The 20,746-nt window shown below is 44.5% G+C and overlaps 1 protein-coding gene across 2 annotated transcripts in view; it reads left to right on the top strand.

Moving 5' to 3' along the window:
* Positions 1-20,746, top strand: part of LOC135216974 (tripeptidyl-peptidase 2-like) — a 280,577-nt gene that overhangs the window by 84,287 nt on the left and 175,544 nt on the right. For both annotated transcript variants that reach the window (XM_064252520.1, XM_064252513.1), the window contains exons 7-8: positions 784-888; positions 1,017-1,152. In XM_064252520.1, the coding sequence (XP_064108590.1) occupies positions 784-888; positions 1,017-1,152 (241 nt within the window). The remainder of the gene's footprint in view (positions 1-783; positions 889-1,016; positions 1,153-20,746) is intronic.

The following is a 20,746-nucleotide window of genomic DNA, read 5'->3' as shown; positions in this document are numbered from 1 at the left end:
AGTCTGCCGATGACTACCTGTAATATGACAGTAATGCATGAAATGTAATGGGACACAGTATGCAAAACTTCGTTTTTTATTAAAATTATGATTATTCTTAATACCATTGAATTATTTGACTTTAAATATCAGTTAGTGGAACAACCTAACCAGTGCCAATATTTTCTCCAAAAAAGCAGCAGATTTTTAGGTTTTTGCCAAAAATGAAAGCCAGGAAAATTTGAAGTGCCAGAAAACATTGAAAGGTGCCAGGAGATGAGATTTCAACGTTCATTTATAAAATGGTTTATGCACCGATGTAGTGGTGTAAGCATTTCCGGGGAGATGCTTGTGGAGCAGGCCACAATTTCCATAAGAAACTAAACTTATGAAAGACAGTGATTACGTATTCATAAGTGTTGTTCTACTTTTGATATCACAGCAATAGTATGATGGAATGAGCTGGCAGGACTTTCGTCCAGGATTTTATGTGGTCCAGCATTGGCCTGGTACCAAGGGTATCAGCTTTTAGAGGTGTGACTGTTGTACTGATTAAATAACCATTTACTATAATCAGCAGTGTGGTAAACTAGGAGACTAGTCTTTGCAATAAAAGGTAATCTTTTTAGGACATTATAAGTGGACTGCCTATTTTTTTTGTTAGCTTCTTATTGGTTAGTTGATATTACCTTATTTAGTAAGTATAGTACATTGTAGATTTTTATGTAAAGCAAGCATATCTTATAGATATTCTTTGTCTGAATGTTAATGATAAAGCTGGTAATTACCACATTAATTTTGCAGCTAGCCATGGTACCCATGTAGCATCAATTGCATCGGCCAATTTTCCTGATAATCCTGAGAGAAATGGAATTGCACCAGGAGCGCAAATAGTTTCAATCACTATAGGTATGACACTTGTTTTTTTAATTTTTAGCAGCATTTTGTGCATAAAAGTGTTTTGCAAAACATTACTAATACTTCATAGTTTAAGATTTTGTTTTATTGCTGTCCTAAACATTTTACTTTCATTTCAGGAGATAACCGTATTAGCAGTATGGAAACAGGGACAGCATTAGCAAGAGCAATGATACGAGTTATGGAAAACCCATATTATAAAGTAGATGTTATCAATATGAGCTATGGTGAACATGCACATTGGTGTAGTTCTGGGTAAGAGGGGTTATATATTTTATTGCTGTCTAATTTTTGTAACTCCATAGTTTTGGTGATAGTGAATTTGAACCTGTGGGTTTTTGCCATCTGACTAGTGTGGTATAGTTTTTATGTAATTAACTTACCAAGTAATTTCATTGCTATAACTTTCACTTTTTGGCAGCTACAAATTTTGAAATTTGCAGAACACACTTATTTTCTGTTTTGGCTAGGTGACTAGCCCTGCCCACTTTCAGGTAAAGAGAGGAGCAACCAGCAAGAGGGCTCAATTTGTCACTGCTGGCTGATGGCTGTACTACAGTTGTTGGCAGCAGCTTTGATATTGGAATTTGTCTTTTTCCAATTATTATTTTATTGTTTGGTGAAGTATTCTTGTTAGAGGTCATATTTAGATAGAGTTAGGTTCTATTTAAGCACTAATTTTGACAATTCTTTAACTGAATTAGACATCATATCCCGATTATTTGCGATTATGGGCTGCAATACACGGTTGACTAAGGAATCTTACGATTCACATTCAGTCTGCACGAAATGGCTGGGGATGAGAAGAGGAAGGCGACTGTTAGGAAGATCAGTAAATCTTTAGCTAGCCAGGAATCTCTTTAATGACAATTACAAGCCACAGTAGTGTTAAAAATATTTTAAAATATTTTTTTAACACTACTGTGGCTTGCAATTGTTATTATTATAGCCTTGTTACGGAGGTTCCTTAATTCAATTTCTTTAAAGTTGATGATAATGCTGATGTTCGTATTGATGCTCCTGTGATTTCTGCTGATCCTGTTCTCAGTCATCTATCTGTACTGCTCCTTTACCTGGCTCCCTCGCTTCAGAACCTGACCCCATCACCAGTCTCTAATATAAGATTGATAAAAGGTTTTAATTGATTGTTGAATCTATTGCTCATTTAGCCTCATCTGTGAAAGTCCTTATGGACAACAAGTGTCCTTTGGAGCGCCCAGTAACACCAGTGTAGTACCTTTGGAGTGCCGGGCAGTGCCTAGTGTAAGTGAATTGGTGGAGGAGGTGGCTGCCCATTCTGCTGATTCTCCTAGGCAAAGGGCAATGACATACAGTAATACCTCAGTCCTATGCGATTCGAGTCGCACAAATTCACAATAGCGCAAACTTTTCATTGGAACCTAACTTATTGTATGCGAGTTTTTCTGACGCGAACACAAACGCACCATTTTCAAATACTTGAGAAACCCTGCAAGTGGTTGTTTAATTTTTTATGAAATTTATGGTGTTGTACATGAACTTTCCTGTCAGATATATACTTAGCTTACGTCTCTGACGTCACGACAGAATTCAAAACTCGCGGCACACACTACAGGTAGGTCAGGTGATCTACCTTACCCGCCGCTGGGTGGCGGTTGTATGAACCAATCTCCCTTTCCAGCCAGATTTTCTCTGTCGCCAGTTTCGACTACACCTGTGGTCGTTACCTCCTGATAGTTTAATTCATTTCTTGTTGCCTTGAATATCTTTGGACTGACTTTCGGTGAAGTACCTGATCTTGTTGGCTTGGCATACGCGCTTGTGGATTGTTTTTGGATGTTGGTTTGGATTTTTCTTTGATTTCAAGATGTCTGATGTAGAGGTTAAGAAATCTTCTATGTTTAGGGTGTGTTCTATGGATGAATGCAAGGTGAGGCTACCGAAAGCAGCGGTAGATCCTCACACAGTATGCTTGAAGTGTAGGGGTAATGAATGTTCTTTTATTAACCCGTGTAATGAATGTGAGAAGTTGGATGAGGGTGAATGGAAGTCTCTGTCTTCCTACTTAAGGAAGTTGGAGAAAGACAGGGTGAGAAAAGCTTCGTCTAGAAGTTCTAGTAAGTCTCGTGTTAGCAAGTTAGAAGTAGATAATCCTGTCGTAGCACTAGATCCTTCTCCCGTTTCAGCTCCTGCTCCCTGCATCGAACCCAAAGATACGCCTTCGGAAGTGGCAACCATGAGAGCCACGATCCTTGGCATGGAGAAGAAAACCTGTTCGTTGCAAGGTAAGAGTGATAGTGCAAGTGATTTGTGCAGTGCCCCCAGTGCAGTGAAGGGTGCGTCTGATCGGCTCCTTAATGCTTCCAGGCCTAGACCCACTGATCAGGCGTCCCCTCGGTAGATCCTGATGCTCGTTCCCTGGCTGCCTTAATTCGCGCCAAAAAGGAGGTTTTGCGACAATGCTTCTCTTCTTCTTCATCGCCTTCTCCTAGAAGAGGATGGAGTGCCTCGGATACCTCTCGACCGTTGAAGAGAGCCTGGAATGCTCCTTGCGCCCTTCCTTCCAGCCCGAAGTGTTTTCCGGAGGAGCCTGAGGTGGACATCAAGAAACCCAGGAGGGATCAGGAGTACTCGCCTCAGAGTAGGCTTCGAACCTCGTCCCCTGTGGAGGAGTTTGCAAGATCTCCGGCTCGGATTCTTGCGGGGCTGCAAGCTCAGATTTCGGCTCTTGCGGGCTCCTTGGCGGGAGGCTCTCGTCGTAAGAAGGACGTCTCTCTTCCCGTCAAGAAGTCTAGGCTACCTTCACCTGGGTTGCCTTCTCAGTCGGAGTCTGCTCTCTCTCCTGTACCAGTGGATAGAGTGAGGCGCTCTTCCCTTGGCAGACGCCAATCATCTTCCAGACGCCAATCGCCCAGGAAGCTCTCTCCTGGCGACATCATTTCTCCCGTGGAACGGGATCAAGCTCCTAGGTAGGCGCTTCTTCGAAGGGAATTAAGCGCACGGCTTTCGTACTTCTCGCTACCTTTCCGAAGAGCCTCCAATCGCTGGATAAGAGAGCTCCTCTCCCTGCCATGGTACACTTCTAGAGACATGCTCTCTCCTTTTGTCAGACGCCTAGAGCCTGGTAGGCGCTACTCCCCAGGTAGCCGCTCTCCTGCTGACAAGCTCTGTGTTGAAGATAGGCACTACTCTCCTGATAGGCGCTATTCGCCTGTTAGCCGCTCTGTTCATGTCAGGCGTAAAGAGCCCGAAAGAAGCTTCTCTTCTGGTAGACAAGCTTTTACAGAGACCCACGCTTCTCGATCTAGGTATTTGGATCCTGGTAGAAACCGCCTGTCACCTAGTAGGCGCTCTTCTCCAGGGATTCGCTCTCCTGTTGGTAGGCGCCAAGAGTCTAGCAGGCGCTCCTCTCATTTTAGGCGCAGTTCGCCAGGCAGCCGCTCTCCTTTTGACAGGCGCATAGAGTCTGGTAGGCGCCTTGAGTATAGTAGGCTCTCCTCTCCTAGCAGGCGCTCCCCTTTGGACTCCCGTGTTTCTCGGGACAGACGACAAGAACACAGAGGACTCCCTCTTCGGAGTAGGAAGGACGCCTTTGATAGGAGCTCTCCCGAAGCTTTGGCTTCTCCTGATAGGCGCCAGACGGCTGCCAGACACTCCTCACAGGATAGGCGCACTTCTTTAGAGAAGTCCGCCTGCTCTCGTAAAGAAGTCGAAGGTTCTTCGGTAGATGAGAAGGAACATTCAGACGAGGACGTGTTTAAGGATTCTTCGGTCTCGTCTTACAAGATCCTGACAGACCTCCTTCTTCAGGATTTTGGAGACGCACTTACTCCGGTCGCTCCTCCTTCTCCTCTCTCCTTATTCTCGACATCAAAGAAGACGAAGGTTTCCTCCTGTGTGAGAATGAAACCTACCATCTCAATGAAAAAGGCTTTGAGAGGTTTTGGTGATTGGCTTCTTTCTAAGGATGAAAGGGAGACTGTTTTTTCTTTCCCTCCTTCCAAGCTTACGGGAAAACTTGGTTTCTGGTATGAGTCTGGAGAACCCCTAGGCCTGGGTCTTCCCTCATCTGCAGATGCGGAACCTTTCTCTCACTGGTGGATTCCTCCCGACGCTCGGCCCTCTTGTCTGCTAAGACTACCTGGGCAATGAACGAGCTCGACCACCTGTTGAAGGGAATGTTCAGAGTCTTGGAAGTCTTCAACTTCCTTTACTGGTCGTTAGGGGTTTTAGCTAGAAGGACTCAGAACCCGGATTCCCTTTCGCCCGAGGATCTCAACAGTGTCCTTACTTGCATGGACAAGGCAGTGAGAGATGGATCTAGCGAAGTAGCCTCCCTGTTTGGAGCAGGGGTTATTAAGAAAAGATCGGTCTTCTGCTCTTTTCTGACCAAGTCAGTCTCTCATGCTCAGAGAGCCTTGCTTCTGTATTCGCAGCTTTCGCCTCTTCTCTTTCCAAAGAAGATAATTCAGGACATCTCTGGAGCTATCTCTGCGAAGGCTACACAAGATATGCTCGCCCAGTCTGCCCGGAAACCTAGATCGACCTTCCAGACTAAGACTAGGAAGGAGACTCCAGCTAGAAAGGAGCCCTTTCAAGGGGGCCCTCCTTCTAGAGCCTCTACCTCAAGAGGTAGTAGATCTTTCAAGAGAGGAAGATCCTTCTCTCGCTCTACCAGAGCGAAAAAGTAGGAAAGAAGTCCTCCAGACATCAGTAGGTGCCAGGCTACTAAGATTCGCAAAAGTCTGGGCACAGAGAGGAGCAGACAACTGGTCCCTCTCGATTATCCGAAAAGGATATCTTATTCCCTTCTCAGCAAGACCACCTTTGACGACGACTCCGAGGGAGTTTGTGGCCAAGTACAGGGATCCCATCATGAACCAAGCTCTTACTCTGGCAGTAGAACAAATGCTAGAGAAAGAGGCGATAGAGCTAGTGAGCGACCCATGCTCAGCAGGCTTTTACAACCGCCTTTTCCTAGTTCCAAAAGCCTCAGGAGGATGGAGACCGGTTCTGGATGTAAGCGCCCTGAATTTCTTTGTGGAAAGAGAAAGGGAAGTTCGCCATGGAAACGACATCCTCAGTGTTGGCGGCTCTTCGTCCAGGGGATTGGATGGTGTCCCTAGATCTTCAGGACGCTTACAGGCGGCCCGCGGTTAACGGCGCAATCACTCAACGGCGAATCGGTTTTACGGCGGTCATCAAAAATATTCATTAAAAAAGTAAGGCACTTTTAAAGGGTAATCTTTTTTTTACTGCACAAAATTTCAGTTAACAGCGGGGAAGGGGGATAGCGTCCGGTTGTCTATAACGAGTTCATACATATGTAGAAATGCCGTTCAGACCATAAAGGTTATGCAAATTATATTAACAAATTTTATGGAGAGTTATTACGTAGGTATTAGGGTAAAATATATGCCTCTGACTCTGTTCTATGCCGAAAATATCGAGTTACATAAGTGCAAATTTAGCTATGGATGTGTCGATTCATAAATGTTCATGCTCTTGTTTAAAATGTGTATGAAAATGTATTACGTGAAAGGCATTTTTATTTCTGTACAGAAATATGATACAAAGGCAGCTTTTGAAACTGCACTTCACGTTATCAAATACGATGTTATTTCATGTTCTTTCTTGTAAGCCGCCGCCTGCCGCTCTTCCAAAAATATCGATTTAAAAAAAGTGCAAATTAGCGATCGATGTGTCTATTTTATAAATGTTTATGCTTTTATGTTTAAAATGTGTATGAAAATGTATTACGAATAGGGTATTTTTATTTCTGTGCAGAAATATGATAAAAAGGCAGCTTTTGAAACTGCCCTTCAAGTTATCGACTACGATGTTTTTTTCAAGTTCGTTCTTGTATGCCGCCGTCTACCGCTCTTCCGAAAATATAGAGTTAAAAAGAGTGCAAATTTAGCGATTGATGTGTCGATTTTATAAATGTTTATGCTTTTATGTTTAAAATTGTATGAAAATGTATTACGAATAGGTTATTTTTATTTCTGTGCAGAAATATGATAAAAAGGCAGCTTTTGAAACTCCCCTTCAAGTTATCGACTACGATGTTTTTTTCAAGTTCGTTCTTGTATGCCGCCGTCTACCCCTCTTCCGAAAATATCGAGTTAAAAAGAGTGCAAATTTAGCGATCGATGTGTCGATTTTTCAAATGTTTATGCTTTTATGTTTAAAATGTGTATGAAAATATATTACGTAAAGGTATTTTCATTTTGTACAGAAATAAGATACAAATTAAGGCAGCCTTTGTAACTACGCTCCACGTTGTCAGGGGATGGTTTTTCATGTTCGTTCTTGTCCGCCAGTTCCGAAATATGCATTGTGTTATTTTATTAATTATGCATCTTTTCCATAAATCTTTTAAAAATGTATACATTATTTCACTGTATCCAAGAATATTGTATGTATTCTCATATTATTGTATTTTAAAATACTACGGCAAACTTAAGCCCATATTCCGCGGAGCGGCCAATGTTGTGGTTTGAAATCCGCTGATGAATACGAGTTTGCTTCACCATAACGCAATTCTGAGCGAATGCTCTTGCTTCTAGTTAGCATAAAAGAATATCTATATACTTGACTTATATGAGACAAAGTTATTTTTCTTTATACAGCGTGTTTTTAGGTGGAAATATTTATTGAGTATGTCTCGTGAATGTAAACTACTTTTTTTCTTTTTTGTTAACAGATTACGTTGGCGGCATGTTTACTGCGTAAAAAATTACGTGATTCCGTTCGCAATAATCCTTTATATCATCGTAATACGAACTTTACGTTTTATCTTATATCGGCATGAAACCAACAGTAAAATGTGTTCTTTCAAACACAGTACAGTTGTGTGTGATGGCAGACGTTTACTGCAGTTTTATCCTTGTTGCCGATGTACGATAATAGTCATTAGCAGCTTGAACAGTTTTCTCAGCTTCAGTTATAACTAGGTTTAAATTTAACGGTATATTTCCCGATTGATCTTTAATCTATATTGATCTCTGATCTATAGCGAATAAAAGTTATTACATTAAGATATCTCAGTTCTATTCAATACATAACGCCATTTATAACAAATACGGTAATGTTGCACTGTAGTATGATGATCGAAATACAAGCCAAACAGATGTTATCCTGTTCGGTTATACTTAAAAAAAAAAAAAAAAGTCTTTTTTCGTTCGGTTGTTCATGGCTGTACACGTTCACGCAACGAGTATAACGTTAAAACCATACTTTCACCATTCTCTTTTGCTGTTATTGAACTTATGTAACTAGAAGATGGATAAAGTTAGGCCATTGTAATTTGATCTCTCATAAAATCGAACTATCGTAAGACTAATGATCGTAACCTGAACACTACAGCTACCTGTACACTGTATAAACTTTATTATATCTTTACATACTCTACACTCACATGTACTGTACAGTAATTCTATAGTACTATACTGCATAAATATAATTTTACTTATTGCGCCTGGTGGGATACGGCGCCTTTGACTGGTCTAGAGTTTCGAAAGAAGGTGTGCGGCGGCCGTAGGCTTTAAAATCGCTCAGCGTTGAAAATCGCTTGGCGTCGGTGGCCAGGAACGGAACCCCTGCCGCTAACCGAGGGCCGCCTTACTTCCATGTGCCGGTCCATCCTTCTTCAAGGAAATACCTCAGGTTCATGATGGGAGGAAGGATATTCCAATTCAGGGCCTTGTGCTTCGGCCTATCAACAGCCCCTCAGGTTTTCACAGGACTAATGAAAAATGTAGCAAGATGGCTACATTTGGAGGGAGTGAGGGTGTCCCTTTACTTGGACGACTGGCTTATCAGAGCCAAGTCACAGAAAAGATGTTTGGAGGACCTACAAAAGACCCTTTTCATGGTGAGTTCTCTGGGACTTTTGGTGAACTTCCAAAAGTCTCAGTTAATCCCCAGTCAAGATCGTATCTATCTGGGGATTCGGATGGTTTCTCTGGATTTTCGGCTTTTCCATCACCAGAAAGGATAGCCTGATGTTCAGAGAAAGTCACAGCCTTTCTAGAGAAAGACGTATGCACAGCGAGGGAGTGGATGAGTTTGCTGGGGACACTCTCCTCGTTAGAGCAATTCCTTTCTCTAGGAAGGTTGCACCTCAGACCTCTCCAGTTCTTTCTACATCAGAACTGGCGTTGTCTTTCTCAAAACCTAGAGTTCTCCTTCAAGATTTCAAGAGAAATCAAGAAGAACCTCTCTTGGTGGGCGACCCTCAGGTTTGCAGAAGGGATGTCCCTTCACATACCGAACCCCAACTGAGTGTTGTTTTCAGACGCATCGGAAACAGGTTGGGGAGCGACGCTCGGCTCAAGACAAGTGTCAGGCACCTGGAAGGAGGAACAGGTGACCTGGCACATCAACAAGAAAGAGCTGATGGCTGTTTGGCTAGCTTTGAAAGCATTCGAACCCTACGTCCTAGCTTCGACAGTTCAGATAAACTTGGACAACACCACGGCCCTGGCATACATCAGGAAGCAGGGGGGAACTCACTCCTTCTCCCTGTACTAGACAGCAAAAGACCTTCTGCTGTGGGCAGAGGAAAGGAAGATATGTCTCCTTACCAGGTTCGTACAGGGAGAAAAGAACGTCAGAGCAGACCTCCTGAGCAGGAAAGATCAAGTCCTGCTGGCGGAGTGGACTCTTCACGAGGATATTTGCCAGGACCTGTGGAGACTATGGGGCAGGCCTCACATAGACCTCTTCGCCACAGCCAAGAATGCGAGGATAGACAACTACTGCTCTCCTATATCAGACCCGAGGGCAGTGTCAATAGATGCCTTTCTCCTAGATTGGAAGGGCCTAGACACGTATGCTTTTCCTCCCTTCAAGATACTGGGAGAAACTCTCAAGAAGTTTGCAGAATCGGAGGCAGCAAGGATGACATTGATAGCTCCTTTCTGGCCCGCACAAGTCTGGTTCACAGAGGTACTGGAATGGTTAGTAGACATTCCGAGATCCCTGCCACAGAGGATCGATCTGCTCAGACAACCCCACTTCGACAGGTATCACAGAAACCTCCCCGCTCTTGGTCTGACTGGCTTCAGACTGTCAAAAGTTTGGTCAGAGCGAGAGGGTTTTCTGCAAGAGCTGCAACGGCTATCGCAGCAGCAAGAAGGCCCTCTACCCTTAGAGTCTGCCAATCGAAGTGGGACGTCTTTCGGCGGTGGTGTAGGAACCATCATCTTTCCTCTTCCAGTACCTCTGTAACCCAAATAGCAGACTTCTTACTTTTCCTTAGGGAAAAAGGTGGACTGGCGGTATCAACCATTAAAGGATATCGTAGCATGCTGGCTGCAGTGTTTAGGCACAGAGACCTAAACATTTCAGAAAACAAAGACCTTCATGATCTAATAAGATCCTTTGAAACATCCAAGAAGGTTTTGTCAGAGATTCCGAGTTGGAATCTGGATGTAGTGCTGCGTTTCCTTAGGTCCCCTAAGTTCGAACCGCCTCAATCTGCCTCTTTCAGAGACCTCACGAGAAAGACACTTTTTCTCATGGCATTGGCTTTTGCCAAAAGGATTAGTGAGCTCCATGCCCTAGAAGGGAGAGTGGGGTTCAAAGGAGATGCAGCGATCTGTGCCTTCCTGCCTTCGTTCTTGGCCAAGAACGAGAACCCCTCAAATCCTTGGCCTAGGAGTTTTTTGAAATCCAAGGTTTATCTGCCTTAGTAGGGGAGGAAGCAGAGAGGTCGCTTTGCCCAGTACGAAGTCTAAAGTTTTATCTTCAGAGGAAGAAGAAACTTAAGGGCAATGATGTTAGCCTTTGGTGCTCTGTAAGAGATCCAAGGAGGGCTTTATCTAAGAATGCGCTTTCTTTCTTCATCAGAAGCCTGGTGAAAGAAGCACATGTGACATGTGATGAAAGTCAATTCAAGCTCCTGAAGGTCAAAGCTCATGGTAAGAGCTATTGCCACTTCATTAACTTTCAATAAAAACATGTCTTTGAGTAATATTATGAAAGCGACATTCTGGCGTTGCAACTCAGTCTTCGCGAACCACTATCTGAGAGACGTCAAAATCACGATAGAAAAGTGCTTTGCGTTAGGCCCATACGTATCGGCGGATTCGGTGCTGGGGCAGGGAGCTGAGACATATCCTTTGTAGTGTATTTTTTCCCCCTTGTTTAGTTTTGTAAGTTTTTTGGTTGTTTGAAAGAGCATGCGGGTAGGCATCTCTTTCATGTCGTATGTCTAACAAAGATTAGATTGGTTAGGTGATCAGTTTATGTTTGAGCTCCTTGCAATGATAGTGGTTAGGTTCTGTCATATAAGAGGGCGAATCCCCTTTGACAAGATCCTGCTTGGATTCTATCAAGTAAGCGGATACCAAATCCCTTTGATAGACCCAAAAGAGTCTTATCAGCTGTAGGTCACGCCCTAGGATGACGCTCTTCAGGCAACGCAGACTAATAGACAGTAACTATGAAGTCTTCTGCCTAAACAGGTAAGAACCAAGGTTGTATTTTACATCCTACAACAGGTGTTGTTTCCCCCTTTTTTCCATGTTAATATTGCTGTCTCTTTCCCTCCACCAAGGGTGTCAATCAGCTAAGTATATTTCTGGGCTCAGCTCGTGTCGGCCTATGAAAGTATCCTTAATATCATTCTTTCTAGGTAAAATTAGCCTAAAATTACCAGAGAAAAACAAAATTAAGAAAATGTCAGTAAAACTGACTCGCTCACTCTTAAAAAGAAGTGTCAGTATGATATAGGGGCGAGTGTGGAACACTACCACGAGACAGACACCAATTAGAACTTCCTATCAGAATCCCCCTAAGAGAGAGCTGATACTAACGGGCGATGCAGCCTCTACTACTACTACTAGAGGACGCCACGGACAGCAGCGCCCCTAGCGGTCATCCTTAATTTTTAGCGCTAGCAACAAGTCGCCATTTTTCTTGTGCTGTGCCTTTTTGGGATTTTTCCTTGTAATCCACGATGGAACGCTCTGCAATTGCCACGGCTAAGTTAAGTAACTCATAAGTAATATTTTACCACAGTTTTATCTTCCGGGTACCAGTATTTTCCTCTTAATAGGTCATATACGGTTCCCCGGTTGTCTCGTGGCGGCCATGCTGCCTCGTAAGAATTCCCGGTCCTCCATACTGGGACTTCTTATTCTTATGGGCTTACTTTATCACGTTCATTGTTTTACATCGAGTTTTAGATAGTTTAGCCCTCCTACCATTCTCTTAGCTTGGTATTTAGGGCTATTATTTTATTCTGTCCCAGCATCCCGGCTCTTGCTCTACATCGGCTATCGCTGGCTCCGAGTAGGCCTCTGTTTCTTGGAACAGTCTGCCTCCTCCTGGGCTTCTTTCTCTTTTACTAAAAGTGTCTCTTCCACCTTTTTCGATGTATATATTTATTTTATTTAGGGTGTTAGGCTAGCCTAGGTGCTTGTTCCTTGTATTGGTACAGCTTGGTTCACGTGGCCCTCTCACGGTTGTGTTGCTCGCGGCCTAGGCCACTTGCGGGTCACGTGTTCCTTAGGCCACCTTACGCTGCCCTGCCCTCCCACTGGTATAGGGAGGAGCTGGGGGACCCCTTGGTTGTTATAACAACCTCAGTCGCCTTCTCTCTTCCTCTCGGAGGTGACCAAGGGTTCCTTCCAGCGGGGGGTATAGGGCGACCACTCATGAGGTACCGGGTCTCCATGCGGGTTGTTGGTGAGGCGGGGAGGAGTAGGCCCATCCCTCACCCCTTTTCCCCTTTTGCTCGCTCCCGGCCCGCCGTGTTTCGCCGAGACCTTCCTCCCCCCTCCCCAGTTTGCTTAGCCACCTCCCTTGCTATACGAAAGGAGCCTTCCGTCGTCAGCCGGGGCACCTTTGTTTATAGGTTACTGGCTCCGCTAGCGGGCGGGGTGGGTACTACGAGTGGTCGGTTGCTTGCCTACTATATCCTTATATCTCTCCCCGCTACCGGAAGGAGCTTACTCCTTACCTACGCACTCTTCTAGTAGACGGGCGGAGAGAGGTTGAGTTTTATTGTTTTATTATTTTATTTTAAGGATATACCCTAATTTTACGTTATTTTACAATGAATTGTGTATTATTATTATTATTTTATCAACCATCCCCGCCTTTTTCCGTCGTGGTTTCCATTACCACCACTCCTGGTTGGTTGTCTTTTGTGCCTCCGCCATCAGCGGAGCCATAGCCTAGATACCAACCTAGTTACCACACGTATTTTTTGCGGGGCTCTGGTTTAATCTAACTTTATCGCTCCGGCACCAGCGGAGCATATGTTAGACTGTAAGTGTTTCTTGGTACACATGTACTTTTTCACTTACAGGCTCCCAACTGCCAGGTCCTAGGGTGTAACGCGACGCTGTTCGACCCCTGTGGACATGATGAGTGCAGGTCTCACGTCACGCCCCCTGTGCCACGTCGTTTCACAAAGAGACCGATCGTCTGGCACATGAAGCCTGCGCCCATATGCTAACGACCTGGGTCGGTCAGCTGGGAGATGGGGGTAAGTCCACTATATGGCTTAATTATCATTTTACTAACAACTTTCTAGTCGTAGCTTTGTTAACCCCCGTTCCACCATTGGCAGCTAATCTCACCTTTCTTTCAGGCTACCGGTGTGAGGGAAGTCGCCCTCGCCACCCTGAAAGCGTGGGTGGGCGGCTTCGGGAAGAACGCCGCCAAGGGCCAGCCCTACATTTTGGACAGGAAGCTGGCCGTCCAGATCTTCCCCGCGGGCGGGAAGTCGACGGGTTATAGTTGACCCCTTGTCCGCTGCCCCGCTGATAGCCTCCATCCAGCAAGACCTCCAGCAATCATTTGGGGTCGTAGCCTCCCAGGAGTCGGTCCCGGACGTCGCTGCCTTGGACCTTAACCTTGAACCTATGGCGGTAGGGGGGAGGATTTGTTGGTTGAGGTAGGTATGTCGAGGCGCCCAAGGTCTTTCCTTGGGTGCTCCTGGATCTTCTCCTGTCCCCTCTTCTTCCGCTTCTTTCCAAGGCTTTACGGGATCTGAGATCCCTATTCGCCCTCCCGCTCTCTCTGTACCTCCTAAGGAGAAGGGAAAGAGAGAACCGAAGGACTCTTAGCCCAAAGACGACTTCTAAGAAGTCAGTCTTAGGTCTCTTCGGCTAGGAAGTCGTCGACTTACATATGCCGAATGGCGTGGTGAAGGCAAAGCCGAGCTCTTCTCAATCAAAGAGCTCCAGAAGCAAGGCTTCGAAGGAGAAGGCGCGCTCATCCCGCCGAGTCACTGCCTTCTCCCGCCTCCACCGCTTCCACTCCGGCTACGCCGGTAGCGGTGGCAGGCACTAGCACCTTTGATCCCTCTACTTTCTCAGCAGGGTGATGGAACAGGTGGGCGTGCTGGTAGGCTCGCAAATCTCCGCACTAGGGACACGGTTCGAGCAGATGTTTGCGCAGTTATCAAACAGTCTGTCTCAATCTGGACAGTCAATCCAGGATCTCTCTAACAGAATGAGAGAAAATGAGGACCCGAGTAGCTGGGCTAGCTCAGGCTTCCTCCCCCAGTCTCCCCAGCATCTAGCACGCGGGATTCTTCAACTCCCGCCATATGACTCCTTGCCAGTTTTCTCTATGGAGAACCCATGGAGAGTAGCTGCCTACGCTCCGTTCCAAAGATGGAATGATCTCTGATCTCGGAGTGTGGAACTCGAAGGATGAGGACTTCGAGTTTTACCCTCCGGGTACTGACGCAGCCTTTCATCGGATATGCTAGGCTGACGCCAACGGCTCTGACGAGGGAAGACAAGATCTCGAAGGAGTCAGATCCTATACAGTTAGAGATTCACGCTCAGGCGGGGGATAATGGGTTCACTGCCTTGAGGACTGGGAGTGTACAAACACGAAACTCCAGGCCTACAAGAGTCCCTTCACTATTTTCGCGACGGAAGAGGAGGTTTCTCTTCCGTTCGCCACGAAATTAGTGGAGAAATCCCTTCAGGCAGTCCTCAAGGATGAGCCCATCCCACAGTTGAGGGAGGCGGAGTCTACTTCTCCGCTCTTCCCGGCCTTCGGAGAATTGTGGGAGAACTTGCCAGCTACGTTCACCGCTTGGTAGCCTCAAAACCGGGACTGCGCCATGGACCAGTTCGGCGAGAAATACCTAGGCTGCCGGATTCCCTAATCCAGGCAGAGTTTGATGCGCGGAACTAGGTTTGGCAGGTCCCTCAATTCCCTCATAATCACGGAAATGGCTGCCCTCTCTTACGCTACGGAACCACTGTTCAAGATTCTGGCGAAATCTCAGTTTCAGACGGTTCTAACGGACGCTTTTGACTTCTTCCAGGCTAGGAGGAACTGCCGGAAGCATGTACAGAATGCACCACAGGCATGAGCCTAATAGACTCTTGGCCGCCAGCATGTGGGGAGCGGATCTCTTCCCAGAGTCCGCGGTGAACGAGGTACACCACGAAGCTGCTAGACTCAACCAGAGCCTTAGAGCTAGGTGGGGTATTTCCTCAAAGAGGAAACAGGAATCCGTTCCCACTGCTGGCAAGAAACCAAAGAAGGCTGGTAAGAGGTTCCAGCCATACAAAAAGCTCCAGCAACAGCAGCAATTTGTGCAGGCGGTCCCGGTTACCCAACAGGGACAACCTGCCAGCTCGAAGCAGAACCATACCTATCCTCCTGTTGCCCCCGCAATCTCAGCCATCCAACTTCCTACGCTATCTCGCCGGCCTTCAACCCTACATATGAGACTCAAGGCTACACTCAGCCAGAGGTAGGGCGAGAGGTTACTTTCGTCAGCGTGGCGCAGGAAGGGGTACGAGGAGCAGGCAGTTCAGAGGAGGGCGTGGTGGCCAACCCGCCCATCAACAATGAGGCTCCCCAGGTAGGAGGGAGGCTGTTCCTCTTCCGCCACAGGTGGGGGTTCAGCAATTGGGCACAGAGCATAGTGTCCAAAGGATTAGGCTGGAGTTGGATCAAAGATCCTCCTCCAATCAAATCATTTCATCAGTTGCCGTCAAAGGAATTGACAGATTACGCGGAAGAACTCCTTCAGAAAGGAGCTATTGCGAGAGTCAAACATAAAATAAAAATTTCAAGGTCGCTTATTCAGCGTGCCAAAGAAAGGCTCAACAAAAAGAAGGGTATCTAGACTTGTCCAAAGCTAAACTCTTTCATTCGCTGCGACAAGTTCAAGAGCTTACCCTCTCGCAAGTAAGGACCTTACTTCCGCGTGGAGCCGTCACATGCTCCATCGATCTTACAGACGCATACTATCATATCCCTATAGCCAGGCACTTCCGCCCATTCCTAGGATTCAGGCTAGGAAATCAAACATTCTCATTCAAAGTGATGCCCTTCGGTCTGAATGTAGCCCCCAGGGTATTCACAAAGATAGCAGAAGTGGTTGTACAACAATTGAGAGACTCAGGGAAATCATGGTAGCAGCATACCTCGACGATTGGTTGATCTGGGCACCAACAGTCGAGGAATGTCTCAAAGCCACCCAAAAGGTAGTTCACTTTCTGGAACATCTGGTGTTTTCCGATACAAAACGAAATCCAGACTTACTTCCGGAATCTCGTTTTCAGTGGCTAGGAATCCAATGGGGATTTGTCTTCCCACAATCTGTTCAATTCCAGTGGTCAAACGGAAGGAAATAGCAAAATCTGTCAGGCAATTTCTCAAATGCAAACAACGTCAAGAAGAAACCAGGAGAGAATCCTAGGGTCTCTTCAGTTTGCTTCGGTAACAGATATCCTTCTGAAAGCAAGGCTGAAAGATATAAATCGAATTTGGCGGTCAAAAGCAAAACTCCAAATATCGAGACAAGTTGTCAGTAATTCCACAGATCCTCCGCAACCAACTACGGCCTTGGTCAAAAGTAAAGACTTAGCCAAGAAAGTACCCCTTCAATATCCCCTCCCACTGTTAACCATTCACACGGATGCATCCCTGTCCGGGGGGGTGGGGGGGGGGATACTCTCAGTTCAAACAGGTTCAGGGGACTTGGTCAGTTCAATTTCGCCAGCTCCACATAAACGTGTTGGAAGCAATGGCAGTATTTCTTACTCTGAAGAGACTGCTTCCCCGAAGAAGTTCATCACTCAGGCTAGTTTTTGGACAGTGCAGTGGTAGTTCATTGCATCAACAGAGGAGGGTCCAAATCCAAGCATGTGAATCATGTCATGATAGCCATCTTTGCATTAGCAAACAAACACAAATGGCATCTGTCTGCCACTCACCTGGCAGGAGTAAGGAATGTGATAGCAGACGCCCTGTCCCGGTCAGTTCCTCTAGAATCAGAGTGGTCTCTGGACGTCGGGTCATTCCAGTGGGTAAGCCGGAGAGTCCCAGGTCTCCAAGTGGATCTCTTCGCCTCACAAGCGAACCACAAGCTCCTTTGCTATGTGGCCCCCAACCTGGACCCTCTGGCTTATGCACGGACGCCCTGTCGTTGGATTGGAATCAGTGGAGGAGAATTTATGTTTTTCCTCCAGTGAATCTTCTCTTTGAAGTCCTAAACAAACTAAGGTCTTTCAAAGGGATAGTAGCTCTGATTGCACCGGACTGGCCCCCAAGAGCAACTGGTTATACCTCCTTCTTCTGGAATTGGGTCTCCGACCTCAACGGATCCCCAATCCCAAGCTATCACAATCAGTACAAATGAGGACTGTGTTCGCTTCCTCAGGAACTCTCCAGACCCTAACTTTATGGACTTCATGAAGTTTGCGGCTAATAAAGATGCTGACATGATCCACAGAATATTCTCTCCTAGAATCAGATAAGAGAGAGTCAACCATTAGACAATATTGACTCAGCTGTTAAAAAATTAGCATCTTTCTTGAGGGATCGAACACTACAACCATGACAGTTAATTTGGCTATATCCTTTTTCAGATCCTTATTTGAAAAAGGTTTAGCAGCTAGCACGATTACCCACTTCATAAATCGGCTTTGAAGAAAATCTTTCAAGTAGGTTTTCAGATAGATCTGACTGAATCTTATTTCACATCTATCCCTAAAGCCTGCGCTAGACTTAGACCTTCTCAGAGGCCTACTACAGTTTCATGGTTCTTAAATGATGTCCTCAAACTAGCTTCAGATACTGACAACTCATCTTGTACATTCATAATGCTCCTGAGGAAGACATTATTCTTTTATTAAGCCTAGCCTCACGGAGCTAGAATTTCAGAACTGTCGGCTCTATCCAGGGATGCGGGTCATGTGGAAGAATTCCTCCCATCAGGAGAAGTTCTACTTTGCTCCGATCGTAGCTTTTTAGCCAAAAATGAGGATCCTCTTGCAAGGTGGGCTCCTTGGAAAGTTATCCCACTTCCACAGGATCCTTCTCTCTGCCCAGTATCAACTCTTAGAGCCTTTCTATCTCGTACTTCTTCTAGATCCTCAGGTGCTCTCTTCATGAGAGAAAAAGGTGGTACTTTATCAGTAAAAGGTATTAGACAGAAATTCCTTTACTTCATTAAACAAGCCAACCCTGAGTCATTCCCAAAAAGCACATGATATCAGGGGAGTAGCCACCTCAATTAATTATTTTCAACATATGAACTTTGAGGATCTTGAAAGTATACTGGATGGAAATCCCCGACAGTCTTAAACGGCTTATTTAAAGTCCTTGGAATCTTTAAAGTTTCAGCAGTAGCAGCGGCAAACATAGTTTCCCCTGATACTGTATAGTAGTTGTAGTTTAAATCCAGGTCTCCTTTCTACCTACATCAGCCAACATGCCTCACCCTATCGCCAGGCTACTCAAACATCATAGCCTTAGCCGTTGAATCATATAGTGGATTGTCCCTTATTTTTTTGCTAGGGAATCCACATTGGTACTAATAATGTACTTCGGTGTACCTACCCTTAGTTTTTATGCTAGGGTTAGGACACAATATGTTTGTTATATATTCACCATTTTGTATTATGATGAACTTCAGTCACAATGTGTTTGTATATATGTTGCACTATTGTATTAATGATGGGATTTACAGTGTACCTACCTTATTTTTATGCTAGGGTAGGGCACATGAATGTGTATATCTTGTATTTTCGTTAAGTAAATCTCCTTTTTTCTTTATATTACATGCAGCTCTGTAATTTACTGTAATTACCATTTAAGTACTTTAAGATTACTAACGTTCTATTATTTTACTGTTTTTAATATAAGTTAGAGTTTAAGTGCTTAATCTGTTATGTCTGTAATGAAGATTACTTATATTATATCCATCATTTTACACTGTTTTTCATTGCTCCTTTTTTACCATCTTGTCTGTTTCTCTGGTACTACTTTCATAGGCCGACACGAGCTGAGCCCAGAAGAAAACGGGATTTTGACGAAGGAAAAAAATCTATTTCTGGGTGATTGGCTCGTGTCGCCCTATGAAACCCCCCCCTTGATGGTTTGTTTTCACCCCCTTGTCAGGACAAGATGTATTTAGCTCTATTTTTTTGATGAAGGATGTCCAGCTAGGGGCGCTGGCTTGTCCGTTGGAGCGTCCTATAGTAGTAGTAGTAGAGGCTGCATCGCCCGTAGTATCAGCTCTCTCCTTAGGGGGATTCTGATAGGAAGTTCTAATTGGTGTCTGTCTCGTGGTAGTGTTCCACACTCGCCCCTATATCATACCGACACTTCTTTTTAAGAGTGAGCGAGTCAGTTTTACTGACATTTTCTTAATTTTTGTTTTTCTCTGGTAATTTTTATGCTAATTTTAACCTAGAAAGAATGATATTACGGATACTTTCATAGGGCGACACGAGCCAATCACCCCAGAAATAGATTTTTCCTTCGTCAAAATCCCTTATCTGACAGGAAAGTTCATGTACAAAATGTTATTGTTAGTATACAATAAGGTTTTGTACATACTTACCTGGCCAGATATATACGATTGATGGCCCGCCCAGACCTCCCCTCAGGAGACAGGTGGAAGAGAAAATCTGGCTGGAGGAAGGGAGATTGGGTTTCACGACAACCGCCAACCAGCGGCGGGTGGGTCAGGTAGATCACCTGACCTACCTTGTCGCGTGTGCCGCTCAGTTTTGAATTCTGTCGTGACGTCAGAGACGTAAGCTAAGTATATATCTGCCAGGTAAGTATGTACAAAACCTTATTGTATACTAACAATAACATGTTTTCAAGCTTTTATGTGTAAATTAAATAACATTAAATAATAAAAATAAAAATTCTCTTACTGAGATTAGAGAATTTTTATAGTACATGTATGTACTATGTTTATTAATATTTTCAAATATTAAAGATGAAATAATAATAATAACTAATAATACTGTTAAGGAGAATGGCAGAATTAAGCGAATTGATTTTTCTATTTTTCATATCCGTTTCTCTGGCTCAGCAATGTTTCTGAGTAACTGGCCAATATTCATATTAGGAATTTTTTTAAATTGTAAAAATGCTGAAGGTGATCTTTTATTAAAACAGGTTTCTGGAATACTGGTATTAACAACATAGGATCTCAGGTCCAGGTCAAGCATGGGTTGTATTCATATTCTCCGGATTGGCGGATTTCTCTCTGGACCACATCCACCCATTATTTGTGGGAAATTTGCCTTTTCGTGTGTTTTTCCGATGATAAATAATCACTAATTGTATTTGATATTATTTTTATGATACGAAAATGATTTACTAATTTTCAATTATTAATATTGATTAATACTATATTAGTTATTTTGATAAGATTAAATATCACATAATAAAAATAATAATTTCTCTCTCTCTCTCTCTCTCTCTCTCTCTCTCTCTCTCTCTCTCTCTCTCTCTCTCTCTCTCTCTCTCTCTCTCTCTTTTTTACTGAAAATAACCTATCCATTTCACTTTAGTATTTATAACTCCTCTCTCTTACTGAGATTAGAGAATTTTCATGGTGGATGTATATGTT

Source organism: Macrobrachium nipponense, chromosome 19 (assembly GCF_015104395.2).
Source record: "Macrobrachium nipponense isolate FS-2020 chromosome 19, ASM1510439v2, whole genome shotgun sequence".
Lineage (NCBI taxonomy): Eukaryota > Metazoa > Arthropoda > Malacostraca > Decapoda > Palaemonidae > Macrobrachium > Macrobrachium nipponense.
This window is presented reverse-complemented; position numbering and strand designations above follow the sequence as displayed.